Source organism: Leuciscus leuciscus (genome assembly GCF_965113295.1).
Source record: "Leuciscus leuciscus genome assembly, chromosome: 14".
Taxonomy (NCBI): domain Eukaryota; kingdom Metazoa; phylum Chordata; class Actinopteri; order Cypriniformes; family Leuciscidae; genus Leuciscus; species Leuciscus leuciscus.
Window position 1 is genome coordinate 40,146,361 of NC_138738.1, and position 18,245 is coordinate 40,164,605.

The 18,245-nt window shown below is 38.6% G+C and overlaps 1 protein-coding gene and 2 long non-coding RNA genes across 3 annotated transcripts; all 3 read left to right on the plus strand.

Moving 5' to 3' along the window:
• Positions 1-2,887: 2,887 nt before the first annotated feature.
• Positions 2,888-4,761, plus strand: LOC309474249. The gene is made up of 3 exons (XR_014197266.1): positions 2,888-3,160; positions 4,273-4,525; positions 4,638-4,761. It is a non-coding gene; the product is annotated as an uncharacterized lncRNA (long non-coding RNA).
• Positions 4,762-4,867: 106 nt separating this feature from the next.
• LOC309514008 (uncharacterized protein) lies at positions 4,868-6,487 on the plus strand (the record flags this gene model as incomplete). Its single annotated transcript, XM_082190125.1, has 7 exons — positions 4,868-4,951; positions 5,051-5,135; positions 5,221-5,355; positions 5,466-5,623; positions 5,731-5,842; positions 6,075-6,284; positions 6,441-6,487. Exons 3-7 carry the CDS (start codon positions 5,250-5,252, stop codon positions 6,485-6,487), a joined length of 633 nt encoding a protein of 210 aa, XP_082046251.1. The 5' UTR covers positions 4,868-4,951; positions 5,051-5,135; positions 5,221-5,249.
• Positions 6,488-6,528: 41 nt separating this feature from the next.
• On the plus strand, positions 6,529-7,335 carry LOC309474045. Its single transcript, XR_014197203.1, has 2 exons — positions 6,529-6,668; positions 6,870-7,335. It is a non-coding gene; the product is annotated as an uncharacterized lncRNA (long non-coding RNA).
• Positions 7,336-18,245: the final 10,910 nt, after the last annotated feature.

Genomic DNA, 18,245 nt, shown 5'->3' on the forward strand with positions numbered 1-18,245 from the left:
GGTCACTCATGGAACCTGCATACAAAGGTGACACAAAGGTGATGGGACCATGAGGTGCAATGCCAATCATGGCCTTGAAAGTGGTGTGTGACTTGTATGGGGAGTAGACTTCGCTGTGCAAAAGAAGAGAAGAGGGAGTTTGGCAAAAGATTTCTGTGCAGTCAAGCACCACTTGTGTGTCTGGGAACAAAGCAAACTCAGGTGGTAGATGAGCCTTTACTTTCTCTGGTGGTATCCACAGGCGGATGGAACCCAGTAGATAATAGAGGAAGTGTGTCCACGATGTAATTATTCTGCTTGCTGTGGTGGTATGGATGTTGAAGCGTTTGGCTAGGTCCCTCAAATGCAGGCCCACAGAAAGATGCATCAAGAAAAGCAGTAACTCATCTTTCGGTGCTAGTTTCTGTAAAAAAAACAAAAAAAAAACACATAACACACTAGAAATAACTTGTACTGTAGTATTAAAGGGATAGTTCACCCAAAAATGAAAATTCTGTCATCATTTCCTCACCCTCAAGTTGTTTCAAACCTGTATGAATTTCTTTTTTCTGCTGAACACAAAAGAAGATATTTTGAAAAATGTCAGTAACCAAACAGTTGATGGACCCCATTGACTGCCATAGTAGGAAAAAAAAATACTATGGAAGTCAATGGGGTCCATCAACTGTTTGGTTACTGACATTTTTCAAAATATCTTCTTTTGTGTTCAGCAGAAAAAAGAAATTCATACAGGTTTGAAACAACTTGAGGGTGAGGAAATGATGACAGAATTTTCATTTTTGGGTGAACTATCCCTTTAATGTATGTTGCCCTAACAAATCAGCTGAAAACACCCTTGATTAATACTGGAGCCTTTGACAGTCAAGATATGTCAAGTAAACTGTAACAAACTAACAACATAACTTACCGATGGTCTCAGAAGCAGGCTTGGGAGGGTTACTTTAAAAATGTATTCCGTTACAGTTACAAATTACTTCATAAAAAAAGTATTCAGTAACGTAATCCAAGTACTATAATATGAAAGTAATGTAACTGATTACTTTGGGATTACTTCAAGGTCACATATATAAATAAAGTCAAGCAAGAAGAAATATATAATTTTTTTTTTTTTAAAGAATTTGGTCCAGTGTACAATATTTGCAAAATATACACACATGCCTGAAATGTATTTATGTAAAGGGCTATACAGACATCTAGTGGCTAATGTATGGTATTACAGATTATATTGTTTTATTTTTAACTAATTTTTAACTAAAAAATAAAAACTCAACATTTACATTTTTTACACAATCTACATATTAGTTTATTTTAAAATAGGCCTACATGTTGACTAAAGCCGTGATCTTTCTTAATTTGCCTGACTGGACGTGGGGCGTTGGCAGTGGGAGTTCCCTACCTAGACAGCGAACATCCCGTTACGTGAGAAAAGATTTGAAAGGACATTTTGGGTACTAAAAAAACTACTCTCCTAATTTCTACAAAATAGCAGCGGAATTTCCATGAATTAAAAGCGATTTTACCCGCAGGCAGCATCGTTTCTACCAGCAGCAGCGATTCAATCTGCGTCTGAGGAGATTGTAGACAGCTGTTATTTGCACACGCACCAGCGCGTGGCACACGTGAGTCATTACTGGCAACAGAACCAGGAACTACTGTACAATCAAGCAGCGCTTAATATAGTGTTATTATGCCAAAATACTTATTTAGTTTTAAATGAAACCATTGTAATCCTGAAAGTATTCCCCCTTTTTTCAAAATGTAACTATAATCTGATTACTATGTTTTTTGACGTAACTGTAACGGATTACAGTTACTGGATTTTTGTATTCTGATTACATAACGCCGTTACATGTATTCCGTTACTCCCCAACCCTGCTCAGAAGGCTAGGTTCTTTGGAGGCAGCATGGACACTGGTGATCCGTACCATTTTAGTTGTTGCAGCAGGCTCCACCAATTGCCAAAAGGCCTGGAAATGCTTGTATGATGTAAATCTGCAATGAAATTATAATCACTTTAGAACTTTGTTCATAATAATACAACATGATGACCGACATGTTATTGACTACTGGCTTTTGTTGACAGAACTATACTACGTACGTATGGAGCTGTATATGAGGCTTGGGCTAGTGTTGCTTTAAACAAGGGGGACTAGGAGCAATTTGCGCCCTTGGAGACAGCCTTCACAACCCAGCAGGGGTTGGTAATAACGCAACTACTTGTAACGCACATGAGTAAAAAAATAGTTTTTTTCAAGGAACGTGTACCCTCATATTCTTGCTGTTTTAAACCGTATTAACTATTTTACACTTTCCAGCACATCATAAACATATTTAAAAAAATGAAACCACGTACTTTTTTTACTTAAGTATGTTTCTCAAAAAGGAAATTTTACTTTTACTCGAGTACATTTTTAAGGGAGTAATTGTACTTGAACTTGAGTATAGATTTTCATTACTATAACCCCCACTGCAACCCAGAAACACATAGAGTTAGGCTGCTACATACAATTGCATAATAGCATGGACCAACCTTGTGTAAAAACGAATATCCTCATCGGATCCTTGGAGGTGTTGGAGTCCAAACCGAGACTGCAGTTGCAGTGATTGGACTTCTTGTTGGAGCAGCTGCCAACTCTCACGCTTTCGCCGTGTGACACACGGTTTTGCCTGTTTTCACACGCACTCACGCCACACATCACATTTCTCACGCGCAAAAAAAAAACAAAAAAAAAAACTTCCCGACCATAGATGGCGCTGATGAGCGTCACTGAACCCTATGCGCTGCACCCCGAACTTAGTAACAGAAGAAGAGATACAAGAAAGACGGCGGGGAAAACCGCGACGACTGGTGATGAGAATCTGAGCTCAGCTGAGAGAGGTATGTCACAATGAAATGTCAACCTTGAGTACTTACGCTCTTAAACTTTACATCTTGAAATAAATAATTTGCTTGTGTGTTTCGTTTGTTAACATGAGTGAATCAGCTGTCATAGCAGGAGAGCACCTTGTTAACCTAGTATAGGCTGCTGCATGTTCAAAACATCAGTTCCTAGCATTGTTTAATATTCACATGGCATTTATCTTTTTATTAACAGGCCAAAAGGACTCACTTTGGATGAAGATTATTTTCTGTAGGACTTAATAGCACTTTTTCGAACAGGTAAGAGATGTATTCCAAAGAATTTAACAAATATGGAAAATTTGTGCAACAGAAGTTAGGCTCGTTTTTTAACCGAGAGTAAAGTTATTAAACCAACATGACCATGAATTCTTTAAGGTTTCAAAGATGTCCCGTAAGAGACCTCTGCCAGGACAAAAGCGAAACCTTTTATTTTATTTAAAGAATCATCCAAGTGAAAAAAGACAGACAAACACACTGACAGAACAGGCAGAACAACTGATAGAAACGACAGGACAGACAGAGGAGCAACGAACAGGACAAAGGGAGCATCAGGCAGAAATCATAGAAGAACATGCAGAAGAGCAACAGACAGGACAAATGGAACGAGCAACATGTCAGATGGAAGAAGACACAGAGGGACAGATAGAAGACACAGAGGGACAGATAGAAGACACAGAGGGACAGATAGAAGACACAGAGGGACAGATAGAAGACACAGAGGGACAGATAGAAGACACAGAGGGACAGATAGAAGACACAGAGGGACAGATAGAAGACACAGAGGGACAGATAGAAGACACAGAGGGACAGATAGAAGAGACCCCCCCAATCCAACAGCAGGGCCAGAAGAGTCGTGCTCTGGCTGGAGCAGCAACATATAGATCCATTTTCAAACAGGAGTGGACCTCCTCATGGCCATTTATTACCAGAGGGAGCCGCAACACGCACTACTGGTGTGCAGTCTGCCGTATTGAAAATTCATGTTGCCTCCAGGGTGTTGCAGATGTAGTGCGCCACATTAAAACCAAAGGCCACCAAGAAAAGCAAAAGGCTCTACAGTCCACAGCCACAATATTTCAATATGCAATGCCTGTTTCCTCTGTTGGGGGGATGTCGGCACAAGAGGTTAAGGTATGATATGTGTAAAGGTTCAGAAAAGAGTTTTGAGTTATAGTTGATCACGGTAATGTCATGGTTGATAGTTTTGACTAATTTAAGGTTGTGTATTTCAGTGTAGTATAGTCCAATTTTCTTAATTTGAGATCTTAGTTGCTGAATGAGTTTTTTTTTACCTGTGCCCTATTATCGCAGGTATCTATTTGAAATAAACTATGGTCTTTTGGGAGGATTAATAATTTAATTTATTACAGACAAGAAGGGCTGAGGTCAAATTGACAGCTGGGTTGGTAGTTCACAACATCCCCCTAGCCTTTGCAGACCACCTGGGGCCTCTCCTAAAAGAATGTTTTGGAGACTCGAAGACAGCGCAGGAGTACAGGTGTGCCAGGACTAAGTCATCCTGCATTATCAATGAAGCACTCGCACCATATTTCACACAGGAGCTTGTGAAGGAGATGAAAAAATCCCCGTATACCCTTGTTACTGATGGGTCGAATGACACTGGTATTTCCAAAACTTGAGATTTTTCTCCTTTGCAAAGCACATACTTTTTTTTGCATTCTTAAACATCTATCAACATAAACATCTGTATGATTCTAACTTGTCATTATTATAGGAGTGGAAAAGATGAACCCGCTTACTGTCCGGGTCTTTATGGGCAGCAAAGTTGTTCACCAGTTTTTAAGTATGTGCACAAGAAGTGGGACAGCAAGTGAGATCTTCACCAAAATTAACGTCACCTTAGAGGAACATGGCATCCCTTGGGATAATTGCATTGGTCTCTCAGTAGACAATGCAGCTGTGAATATTGGACCACATAATTCCATTGCCTCTAGGATCCTCCAGAAGCATCCCAACACCTATATTCATGGTTGTCCTTGTCATGTGGCACATAACACCGCCAAAGCTGCAGGAGTGGGATTTTTTAAAGTGAGTTAAGGCTTGATTTATCTTTACATGTAACTTTTTATCTGTATCCTAATTACATGCATTGACTGAATGTGTTATAATTTGATTAATGCATTGCAGGTGTCCGGTTTTGATTTGGAGGATTTGGTAGTGGACATCGGTTACTGGTTCAAGGGTAGTACAAATCGGAAAGGATACCTGACAGGTATGTATCTTTGATACTATTAAGTGCAATATTGAAATGTTGTGCTGTAGAAAATATATGATATGGAATTAAATGTCTGAAACAGAGTTTTGTGAGCTCCATGAAGCAGAGTACATGGAGGTCCTCCTGCATATCTCGGTTCGTTGGCTTAGCCTTGAACGTTGTGTGACCAGGATCCTGAGGCTGTATGAACCTCTGGCCAGCTACTACAAATCTGCTAGTATGGTCATCAATTTTCAATTTCATTATGCAGCAACTACATGGATTGTTAGTCACAAATTTGTATTAATGACAACCTCTTGTTTGGTGTTATTTATTTATTGATTCAAGATGAAAATCAGGCCAGGTTCAAGAGGCTTGCGAAGACATTCACTGACCCCATGACAGAAGTGTACCTGCTGTTCTTCCAAGCCACCGTACCAACTTTCACTTCTTTCAACTTGCTTCTTCAGAGAGAGCAGTCGTCGATATTTTTGTTACATGATGAGGTGGGATTGGATTTTGCTGTTTTTTTCCATTATGTGTTTCTTGCTGATATCTGTAGGGATCCTCTAAAACAAGTTTGACCTACTATTTTTGTAAATGTCTGTTACAGATGGTGAAATTCGTACGCAAGCTATGTTCCAAGTTTATGGTTCCAGCAGCTCTGCAGGGTCATGAGGAGCCTTGTGAAATTGCCTTTAAAGAGAAGGCAAACCATTTACCAGGTTAGTGTTTGACTATTGATATGATCAAACACTGTGGTATGTTAAATGTGATATTTAGCCTTGTACCTAGCCTTTTTGCCACTTCATGAGTAGAAACCTAGAAAGGTTTGTGGTAGTCCTTCCATTAACCGTGAGCTTCTGGTTGGATTTCTTGCCCTATGTGTCTAGCTGATATTGCCACATCAGCATGTTAAACCATTTATGTTAACCTGAAATGCTGTATCTGTGACAGGAAGAAAGTTGAACATTGGGTTCACAACCAGGGCTAAACTTAACAGATTACTCGACGAGGGTGACATCACACCACAGCAGGTGGATTCATTCCATGAAGCTGTGTTGTGTTTCCTGACAAGTGCTGTGGATTATGCACTTAAGAAGCTGCCACTGAAAGAGCCACTGATCAAACATGCCAAATTCATAGATGTACGGCAGAGGGCTGCAAGTGACATCGAAGATGTCCTGTACTTTGTTGAAAGGGTAGTTTTTTTTTTCTCTAATTATTATCTATCATCTTAGCTAAAATACCCTGTGTTTTATAAAGAGGTATGTTCACTCCAAAACTGCATATGAGCTATTCTTATGTGGCTTCTCCTCAAAGATCTGTATGAATTGCTGCTGGTTGATGACAATATACCTAAAACTTAACAACTTGTAACTCTACTTTCATAAACAGGTTTCCCCATCTCCTCCCATACCATGGACCAGAGGAGCATGACCTTCTGGGTGAGGAGTTTCTAAATTATCAGACCATGCCAATAATATCCCTGCAAGAAGAAAAACTGAAATGGAAAACTTCTGGGCTGAAATGGCAACTCGGAAACATAAGGTAATTTTTTTTTTTTTTTGGCAGGTGTGTCTTGGTTACATCTGTTGCTTAAACTTTGTTGTATGCATATGTGTCATGCATGTTGCAAATAATGCATGTTTTTATCTTTGTTAATGGATCAACCTACAGTATACTTGGAGTATTAATTAATCAAACATCAAGCTATGTTTTTCCATTGTGTTCTTGGTGCATTTTCCATAGGTGACTGGAGCCAAAGAATTTGAGAGGCTTGCTGCTGTGGCCAAGCTGGTCCTGGTGTTGCCCCATGCAAACGCAGATGCTGAGAGGGTGTTTTCAGTTGTGGGACTGAACAAAACCAAAAGAAGAAACAGCCTAGCATTGGATGGCACCTTGTCATCAATAATGACCATAAAGATGGCCAATCTGGAGCCCTGCTTCAAATGGGAGCCCCCCTCAGATATCATCAAGGCCTCCAAGAAGGCCACAGGCCAGTATAACCATGCCCACAGATCATAGGCAGGACTTTACCCAGCTTCTGATCTGTATTTGATACTGATTATGCCTCATTTTAAGTTATTTGTGTAATGTATTCATCTGTTTTATTACTTGAAAAAGTTGTACTGTTTAATAACTTTATTTGTTGCACTTTGATTCTGATGGACCATGTGCTGTGAGGATTTGAATGAAGAATAATGACCGTCCCTAACTAATCTTGTCATTTTTGGCTGAACATAAATCATTAAGTGCTCTTAAGAATACAATTATTCACAACATAGGCTAGGTTTCAGTTATACCATTCGTTCAAAATATCAATCAACCTACCTAGGTTAAATCTTAAACACTGGTCTATGAATGAGGCTTTATTGTGGTCCATAGGCACTAGGCAGTCATTTAGGCACAACAATAGTTTTCTGGTTGAATGTTCAGCTCAAGTCTAGAAGGCCCTTCAAGTCTTGATGCCAAACATGAACCAGAATAAGTTCAGGTATTGCACATGGGTGCAAGTGCTCTTTAGCAGACCACCCAAAAATCCACTAGAATGCAGGAAATCACATCTGCTTAATCCAAAATGTCCTGGGGTTGGACCTTCCGCTATGTCTGCTTCACAGAATGTAACCAATATTGTCTATCTCCAGTAAGCTGCCCCTAGCTTTGGGCCCCCCCACAAACCACCAGAATGCAGGGTACAACATGGGTGAACGTCAATTCCAATACTCTGATATCTGAGCCACCAACTTGTGTGGCTGTGTGCGCGCTGGGCGGCATTATTTTGACCACCCCTGACAAAATCTCACTCCAAGGTTTTTTGAAAAGTTGGCAGGTACATCATACAGGCCTACTCGTTACATCATACAGGGTTCCTTCCCACGGTCCTTGAAATCCTTAAAAAAGTTTGTGAATCTGAAGGGAAAAAAATGTCAAGGCCCTGGAAAGTTCTGCTTTTAACAGTGCCACAGCCCACAAACACAGTGCGCCACCGCCCCCTACTGGACAAACCCAATACCACCCTTAACATGCAACATTCATCCTGAGAATAAAAACATTCTGTTTCAGGGATTTTCACTATCATTATGTGATCATAAAATTTATTTTATCACCCAGTAAAATCCAGCATCTTTGTTGTTCCACATTCATAATGGCAGTCAATGAACTTATGAGAATATATATCTGAATGACAGCATCAGTTTCTTCAGTTGTACTGATGTTGTTCACTCGATCTTATAGACTGTATCTGCATTTAAATGCCATTTGGATTAAACATGTTGATGTAATATCTGACATTTGAGACAGACAGCTGTTCTGCTGGAGATATTCATCATAGTTCATATATCGTTTATTATCTCCTCTATAACATAATTTGAGCAGAGGAGGACTTTTATTTTATTACTCTCAGTATTATCAGTGAAACTGTCATTTCAACTGGATTTGATTTAATTTAATATGAGATTTTGAGTCATTTTCTTTGCACTTGTCTCACACACGTCACGTGTTCCTGAAGAGAGATCGAGAGTCTGAAGCTCAACAGATGCAAAGTGAACAAATGCAAATGAGTTGAGAGAAAGTTTCTCCGCAGCAGTTGCAAAATGCCTTCAAACCATGAGAAACTGCACAAATTGAGCTGTTGCAGATCTACACTCACACGCGTGTGTGTCTGTGTGTGTGTGTGTGAGAGAGAGAGTGAGTGAGTGAGTGTGTGCGAGTGTAGATCTGCAACAGCTTTCCCTCAACTCATTTGCATTTGTTCACTTTGCATCTGTTGAGCTTCAGACTCTCGATCTCTCTTCAGGAACACGTGACGTGTGTGTGACAAGTGCAAAAAAAAATTGAATCAAAATCTCATATTAAATTAAATCAAATCCAGTTGAAATGACAGTTTCACTGATAATACTGAGAGTAATAAAATAAAAGTCCTCCTCTGCTCAAATGTTGTTATGGAGGAGATAATAAACGATATATGAACTATGATATATGAATATCTCCAGCAGAACAGCTGTCTGTCTCAAATGTCAGATATTACATCAACATGTTTAATCCAAATGGCATTTAAATGCAGATACAGTCTATAAGATCGAGTGAACAACATCAGTACAACTGAAGAAACTGATGCTGTCATTCAGATATATATTCTCATAAGTTCATTGACTGCCATTATGAATGTGGAACAATAAAGATGCTGGACTTTGTTGGAAACGGTATATTTATATTCTCAGGGTTAATATACTGTATATTATTCACATTAGTGTTGGCCAGTACTGAGATTTATACGGTACAGTAACAGCCTTTCCTTCAAATCACCACTGTAGTTATTTATCATTATTTACACTAAAGCTTTGTATTATTTCAACCCAGTCACTGTATGTTTGAAGCTCATATAATATGTTTTTAATATTCTTTAAGCCAAAGCATGAGTAAATTCATAAGTCGACACCATTGCTGATTATTTTCTCCTTAAAACTGCAGTGAACCAAAGACAGTCTCAAAAACACGCTTTGAAATCGCTGGTGTTTCTGCGATTGTGACAAAATATGTAATTTAGGTGATCAAAGATGAGTTTTAAGGGATAAAATAATTGATTATAGGCCGGGGGACTTTAAAATTGGGGGTTTTAAAAACACTGCTTAAAATCTGTGGTTTGCTGACGAAAACATTCGGGAATCCTTAATCATGTCACATAATATTTCTGACAAATTTGATTTCTCTAATAACAAAAGTTGAAATTTTGAGTGTAGACAACTAAGATTTTGTGCATCCATGATTTTCATCAGACATGAAACAAACGACAGCATTTACTGAGACTTACTTGCTTAGTGTTCCTGACCCTTATAATATTCCACTTCAAACAAAACACCAGTTTCAAATGGTTTCATACCCTGGTATTATTTTAATAAGGACTCAAACATAATGGCATTGCGTGTTAGAGATGCAGACGCACACGTGTGAACTGTATTTCTTTAACTATATTGTTTGAAGGATTAAAGCTCTCTTTCTGTGATTCACACATGGATCTTTAGTGATGGAGATCAATATGGCACATGGAGAACGCCAGACTCGTTTTCTGACCCGTTATCTTCACCAGCGTTACCATGACGACAACCACACAGGCCACTGTCCTCTCCTCAGCATCCACTCCTCGTAAAACAAGTACGAGTTTCAGAGAAGCAATGCATGACAATCCAGTCACACGCCACTCGAATCCCGGCGTCTCGATGGAGAGAGACGTTATTGATCCCTGAGGGATCATTTCCTCGCTGATTTCACCTCTCGCAGGATGTGCATCTATTTCTGAACTTCATGAAACACTCAATTATCAAAGCATGGATGTGTCATATTTCACTGGATCTCCAGGTGCTTTTCTCAACTTGAAGTCTCACTGTGTCAAAAACCAAGCTTATAATGTTTATAAGTTCATATAGGTGTTTAATATGTTTTAAGACAAACCATGTGTAAATTCATAAGTCGACATCATTGCTGAGTATTTCCTCCTTAAAACTGCAGTGAACCAAAGACAGTCTCAAAAACACGCTTTGAAATCGCTGGTGTTTCTGACGTCACAAACTACCTTGTAACCAATCAGATCAACGTGTGATCGTCAACCAGTGGATCTCTGAGCTGAGTGAGTGAGTGAGTGGAGGCGGGGCTCATTTGCATATTCATAGAACCACACATATTAAATGAGACAAGGGTGTCGAGTTACATTCAAGATATTTTAAGGCATGACGAACTTTCAAATTTGTCATTTTGGTGATCAAAGATGAGTTTTAAGGGCTAAAAGTATTGACTACAGGAGGACTTTAAATGATGGAGAATCTCCAGAAATCAAACCTGTGTGTGTTTGTGCAGGTCAGAAAAAGCAGCCAAAGGAGAGAAAAACACTGCTAGTGCTAACTGCTCAATTTGACAAGATCGCTGTATTTTATGCAAAATTTGGGATATCGCATAAAAAAACACTGGATGGAAACGGCAAGATACACATAAACTACACATACAGTAAAAAACTCAAGCGCTCAGTTGAGGCGGAACATTTTTTATCCGATAAGAAGACGTGCACATAAACTATAAACTACGATGGAAACACATTTACTGAATAAATCCCTCGATGTGCAACAATAAACTCATGTGACTTTCCCTCAGGCTGTGATTGGATAACTGGAGTAACCAGTGGACCAATGGCGTCGCAGCATCTCTAATGTTGGTTTGGTGTTTCTGAAATGCCGGAGTGGAAGTGTGTGATCAGAATGATTTGGTGTAATTCCCTCCAGAAGCGTCTCACACACACGAGTGTGTTCCTGAACACCAGCATCCGAACGCTAGAGAACATGACAGCGTTTACTGTGTTTCGTCTGACGCTCTGACACACTCGTTTATGATGGAGGGAAAAAGAGAAAGATTGCAGAAACTTACAGTTTTATTACTGATAATTTGCACTAATTTCCCAGGAAGGGATGATTTTGTTCTCTTGAACACATGGGATGGAAACGCTGCTTATTCTTATATTGCTTATTCGCTGCTTTATTCAAATATTTTATGCGATATTCCAATTGTGTGCATAAATTAAATTCACAACTTTGGATGTAAACTGATATCAGTGAAACACTGATTAAACATCTACTATAGTGGAATATTAGTGATTTATATGTTCCTTGAGCCAAATGCATTTCCTCATAAACACGCTTTGTGTCTCGATAATGCAGAAACATCATATTCATCTTCACTGACCTTCAGAAAACAGTTTCAGACGGAAGAACATTTACTGTGTGGAGAACTAACAGAGTAACGAGAGACTGAATAGATAAACAGAAGAAGAGACTTTATTTGCTCACAGTAAATGAAGATCAGCTCAACAAACACAATCCTGATAACATCGACACACACACACACACACACTCAGACACACTCTCTCTCTCACACACACACACACACACACACACACACACACACACACACACACACACACACACACAGACACACACACACACACACACACACACACACACACACACACACACACACACACACACACACACACACACACTCACACTCACACACACTTATTTCCTGCAGAGATAATAACTCTGGCATGTTTTAATATGAACCAGCTCTCAGTTACACATAAAATGATCAGTATCGGTCAGTAACATATTGTTTTATGATCAGCATGAGTCTGATTACACTAAAATTGCCAATATCATCATGACTGATTTCTTACATTTCAAACAGTAACTTTATGGTTTACACTTTACAATAAGGTCTCGTTTGTTGACATTAGTTAATGCATTAACTGACACTGAACAATATATCCTCATAGCATTTACTGATATTGTTAATGTTAGTTATGTTCATATAACTACAGTGCAATAACTACTGTAATATTAACAGATCCAACTTTTGATCTTATACATGCTTTAGTAAATGCTGAGATTAACATTACCTCAGATTAATAAATGCTGTAGAGATGTTGTTGAATGCTAACAAATGAAACCTTATTGTAAAGTGTTTCCGCCCGGTTACAAAATTATGAAACAGTTATCCATCGTTTCAACTGTACATTATTACGCCGTGCTCTAGAATTCTTGATTCTGATTGGTCAGTGGTGACATGTTTATTTTTAACCATTTAATGACTGGTTGACTGTCCCTTTTATGTAATATCCAGTACATATAACAATCATATTTTGCAGGCGTACCTTCTTGCAGGAGTGGATGCAGTGTATGTAGTCTCTGGCCAGCCGTGAGCAGAGGAGTGTGTGTCGTGTGTTCAGTGTGTAGCAGCTCAACACCTGCGACTGCAGCTCAGCGCACACGGGGGTCATGTGACCCGGCCTGAGGAACAATACACACTCTTACACACAGGCTGAGGAACAATACACACTCTTACACACACATAAACATAGGCTGAGGAACAATACACACTCTTACACACACATAAACACAGGCTGAGGAACAATACACACTCTTACACACACATAAACACAGGCTGAGGAACAATACACACTCTTACACACACATAAACACAGGCTGAGGAACAATACACACTATTACACACACATAAACAGGCTGAGGAACTATACACACTCTTACACACACATAAACACAGGCTGAGGAACAATACACACTCTTACACACAGGCTGAGGAACAATACACACTCTTACACACAGGCTGAGGAACAATACACACTCTTACACACAGGCTGAGGAACAATACACACTCTTACACACACATAAACACAGGCTGAGGAACAATACACACTCTTACACACACATAAACACAGGCTGAGGAACAATACACACTCTTACACACACATAAACACAGGCTGAGGAACAATACACACTCTTACACACACATAAACACAGGCTGAGGAACAATACACACTCTTACACACACATAAACACAGGCTGAGGAACAATACACACTCTTACACACACATAAACACAGGCTGAGGAACAATACACACTCTTACACACACATAAACACAGGCTGAGGAACAATACACACTCTTACACACACATAAACACAGGCTGAGGAACAATACACACTCTTACACACACATAAACATAGGCTGAGGAACAATACACACTCTTACACACACATAAACACAGGCTGAGGAACAATACACACTCTTACACACACATAAACATAGGCTGAGGAACAATACACACTCTTACACACACATAAACACAGGCTGAGGAACAATACACACTATTACACACACATAAACACAGGCTGAGGAACAATACACACTCTTACACACACATAAACACAGGCTGAGGAACAATACACACTATTACACACACATAAACACAGGCTGAGGAACAATACACACTATTACACACACATAAACACAGGCTGAGGAACAATACACACTATTACACACACATAAACACAGGCTGAGGAACAATACACACTCTTACACACACATAAACACAGGCTGAGGAACAATACACACTCTTACACACATAAACACAGGCTGAGGAACAATACACACTCTTACACACACATAAACACAGGCTGAGGAACAATACACACTCTTACACACACATAAACACAGGCTGAGGAACAATACACACTCTTACACACACATAAACACAGGCTGAGGAACAATACACACTCTTACACACACATAAACACAGGCTGAGGAACAATACACACTCTTACACACACATAAACACAGGCTGAGGAACAATACACACTATTACACACACATAAACACAGGCTGAGGAACAATACACACTCTTACACACACATAAACACAGGCTGAGGAACAATACACACTCTTACACACACATAAACACAGGCTGAGGAACAATACACACTATTACACACACATAAACACAGGCTGAGGAACAATACACACTCTTACACACACATAAACACAGGCTGAGGAACAATACACACTCTTACACACACATAAACACAGGCTGAGGAACAATACACACTATTACACACACATAAACACAGGCTGAGGAACAATACACACTCTTACACACACATAAACACATACACACACACATAAACACAGGCTGAGGAACAATACACACTATTACACACACATAAACACAGGCTGAGGAACAATACACACTCTTACACACACATAAACAGGCTGAGGAACAATACACACTCTTACACACACATAAACACAGGCTGAGGAACAATAAACACTCTTACACACACATAAACACAGGCTGAGGAACAATACACACTCTTACACACACATAAACACAGGCTGAGGAACAATACACACTCTTACACACACATAAACACAGGCTGAGGAACAATACACACTCTTACACACACATAAACAGGCTGAGGAACAATACACACTCTTACACACACATAAACACAAACACATAAACACATACACACACACATAAACACATACACACACATAAACACAGGCTTCACATACTACACAAACACACACATAAACACAGGCTTTATACCACACACACACACACACACACACACACACACACACACACACACACACACACACACACACACACACACACATAAACACAGGCTTCACATACACACACACATAAACAGGCTTCACATACACACACACACATAAACACAGGCTTCACATACTACACTTACACACACATAAACACAGGCTTCATACTACACATACACACACAAACACATACACACATAAACACAGGCTTCATACTACACATACACACACACACACACACAAACACAGGCTTCATACTACACACACACACACACACACACACACACACACACATACACACAGGCTTCACACACACTTACACACACACACAAACACAGGCTTCATACTACACACACACATAAACACTACACATTCTGCTGGATGAGTTCTAGAACAATCACTACAACACTCATGATTACTGCTCTACTGTCAAATCTAGATCAACAAACATGAATCACCTTAGTGCCAATATTATTTCTGGTATTCCCTTTCATGTAGTGTGTAATAAAGCTGTGAATGTAAAAGCTCTGAAAAGTTACAAAGATTAAAGAGAAAGAAGTCGTCAGTAATTCCAGTCTCACTTCCTGATGATCCTGCGAACTAATTTACATAATGCTCTTGATTGGCTGATCAGCGTCTCTTTGCCCCGCCCTCAAACACTGTAGTTTATCTAAGGGCCCGTCCACACGGAGACGCGTTTCGCTGTATACGTATACATTTTTTATCGTATTGGCGTTTCGTCCACACGGATCCGGCGTTTTCGGAGACTGAAACCGCTATTTTTTTAAACCGGGTCCCAAGGTGGATAAATCTGAAAACGCCGCCCTTGCGTTTTCGTGTGTACGGCCAATCCGTATATTTTGTGAAACGATGATGTCATCACACCAAGTGTCAACTAGTCAGACACCGTTAAGTCACAGCAACTACATTTATGGTTTTTCATATTGTTCAACAAAGTTCTTGATTAAAAAAGAAAAAAGAAAAAAAGAAGCTACTGTACCTAATATTATTGTTGTATACAGCCATAGTATACAGCGCGCAAGGTTTATGCGCGAGCTCCAAGTCTTCTTCTCCGTTTTTAGTGTATGTCTTTGGCTGAATTACAGCGCCACATACTGGTCTAGCATGTATACTACATCGTTTTGAGTCGGTTTCAGTGGTTTCGTGTGTACGGAGATATTTCTTGAGACGACGCCGTGTTTACGGAATTTTTTTTTTGAACGGGGAAAAAAAATATCGGATAGGGAAAGCTCTGGCTTCGTGTGGATGTGGCCTGAGACTGGAAGAGTTTGGTTCGTGTTGTTCATGTCGAGAAGACGCTGTTTTCTGAGATCGATACGGTAAAACCCACGCCATCATTACTGTTCGTATCACTGTGATCAAGAGCTGAGATTGAGATATGATAATGAGCGTTTGGTTTCTGACCAATCACTGCAGACCGGGCCGTCTGACCAATCAGAGCAGAGCAGCTCTCAGAGAGGCGGAGCTTAGAGAGACTGAATCCTTGATCGAACCGTTTCAGACACTGAGAGAAAAGAGCTGATGCTGCAGTGGAGATTATGAGGAAATTAAAGTGTTTTTGACATTTGATGAATGTAAACCTGTTGAAGGAGACTCAAAAACAACATCAGGAACCTTTATATGAGATAGCATAACAATAGCATAACAGGGGCACTTTAATATACCACTTTAAAATACCAGCTCACGAACAGAACGAATCACAGGAGCAAAGACTGACAGACACACAACAGGAGCAGTGCTGCCACCTAGAGGCCTGATGAAACACTGCGGACATGATTTCTGTCTGTCACAAACACACATTGAGAGCATTATAATCCTTAAAAGATGAAGTTTGATGTCTGTGACTCAACAAAGATGCAGATTTATGCTCTTTCACAGAAAAAAAACGTGTCATTAAAGGCTAAAATTTGAAAAATTAAGTTACCCTGACATCTCAAAAAGTATTATAGCTAACTAAAACTAAAATCATAAAAAAAACATTTTCTTTACTTAAAATAAAAAAAACATTAACTGAAATAAAAATTATATTATTTCTATTATTGTTAAAAGCGCTATATAGCCTAAATGAAGATGACTTGACTATTATTTTCTCTAGTTTCTCATTTTGATTTTGTTTAGCTTGATCTACTAAAATAAATAAAACAGAAACATGAATAAAAAAAATATATAGATAAATAAATAAACTAATTAAAATGACAGAAACACACAACAAAATTACTAAAACTTAAATAAAAATATGAATAAAAAAATATAATAGAATGATACTAACCAGGTGCTAACTAAAACTAAAATCATAAAAAAAAAATATTACTTAAAATAAATTAAATATGAAAAAAATTATGTAAGCTAAAACTTTAATGTCAGCTAGTTTCTCATTTTCATTTCAAATAACTAAAACAAAAAAGAATATAGACCATAGTATGTAAATAAACACACTAATAAAAATTACAAAAACATACAACAAAACTACAAAAACCAACTCAAATTAAAACGAAAAACAATATGTATAAAAATTAAATCGGACAAAAAATATTAATAAAAACTATACTAGTATGATGCTAAACCAGTTATGCTTAGTTATGCCAACTACAACTAAAATCATAAAAAATATTATTAATATTATTAAAATTACTTAAAATAAAAATGTTAATTGAAATAAATTAAATATGAAAACACTTTATTTCAGCTATTTTCTCATTTTCATTCAGTTTAGTGTGATGTACTAAAATAATTAAAACTATAACAGAAATAAAAATGAATAAAAATTCAATAGACACTAATAAAAATGACAAAAACAGACAACAAAAGTACTAAAACTTTAACGCAAATGAAAACGGACACTATGAAAATAAAATCTGACTCAAAATATGAATAGAAACAATAATAGTATAATAGTGAACACACACACACACGCACACACACACACACACGCACACACACACACACACACACACATTAATCATGCAAATTCAAAATCACAGATTTTCTTCTCCATCTCATGCTTCTGTTGCACTCTCTAAACCAATCCCATAATGCATTTCTTTTGAAGTGTGTGTGTGTGTGAGCTCAGCAAAGCGAGGTTAACTGTGCCTCTCAGGTTCAGTTAAAGCCGTGTCATTATTTTCCTGACTCTGTCAGCACAT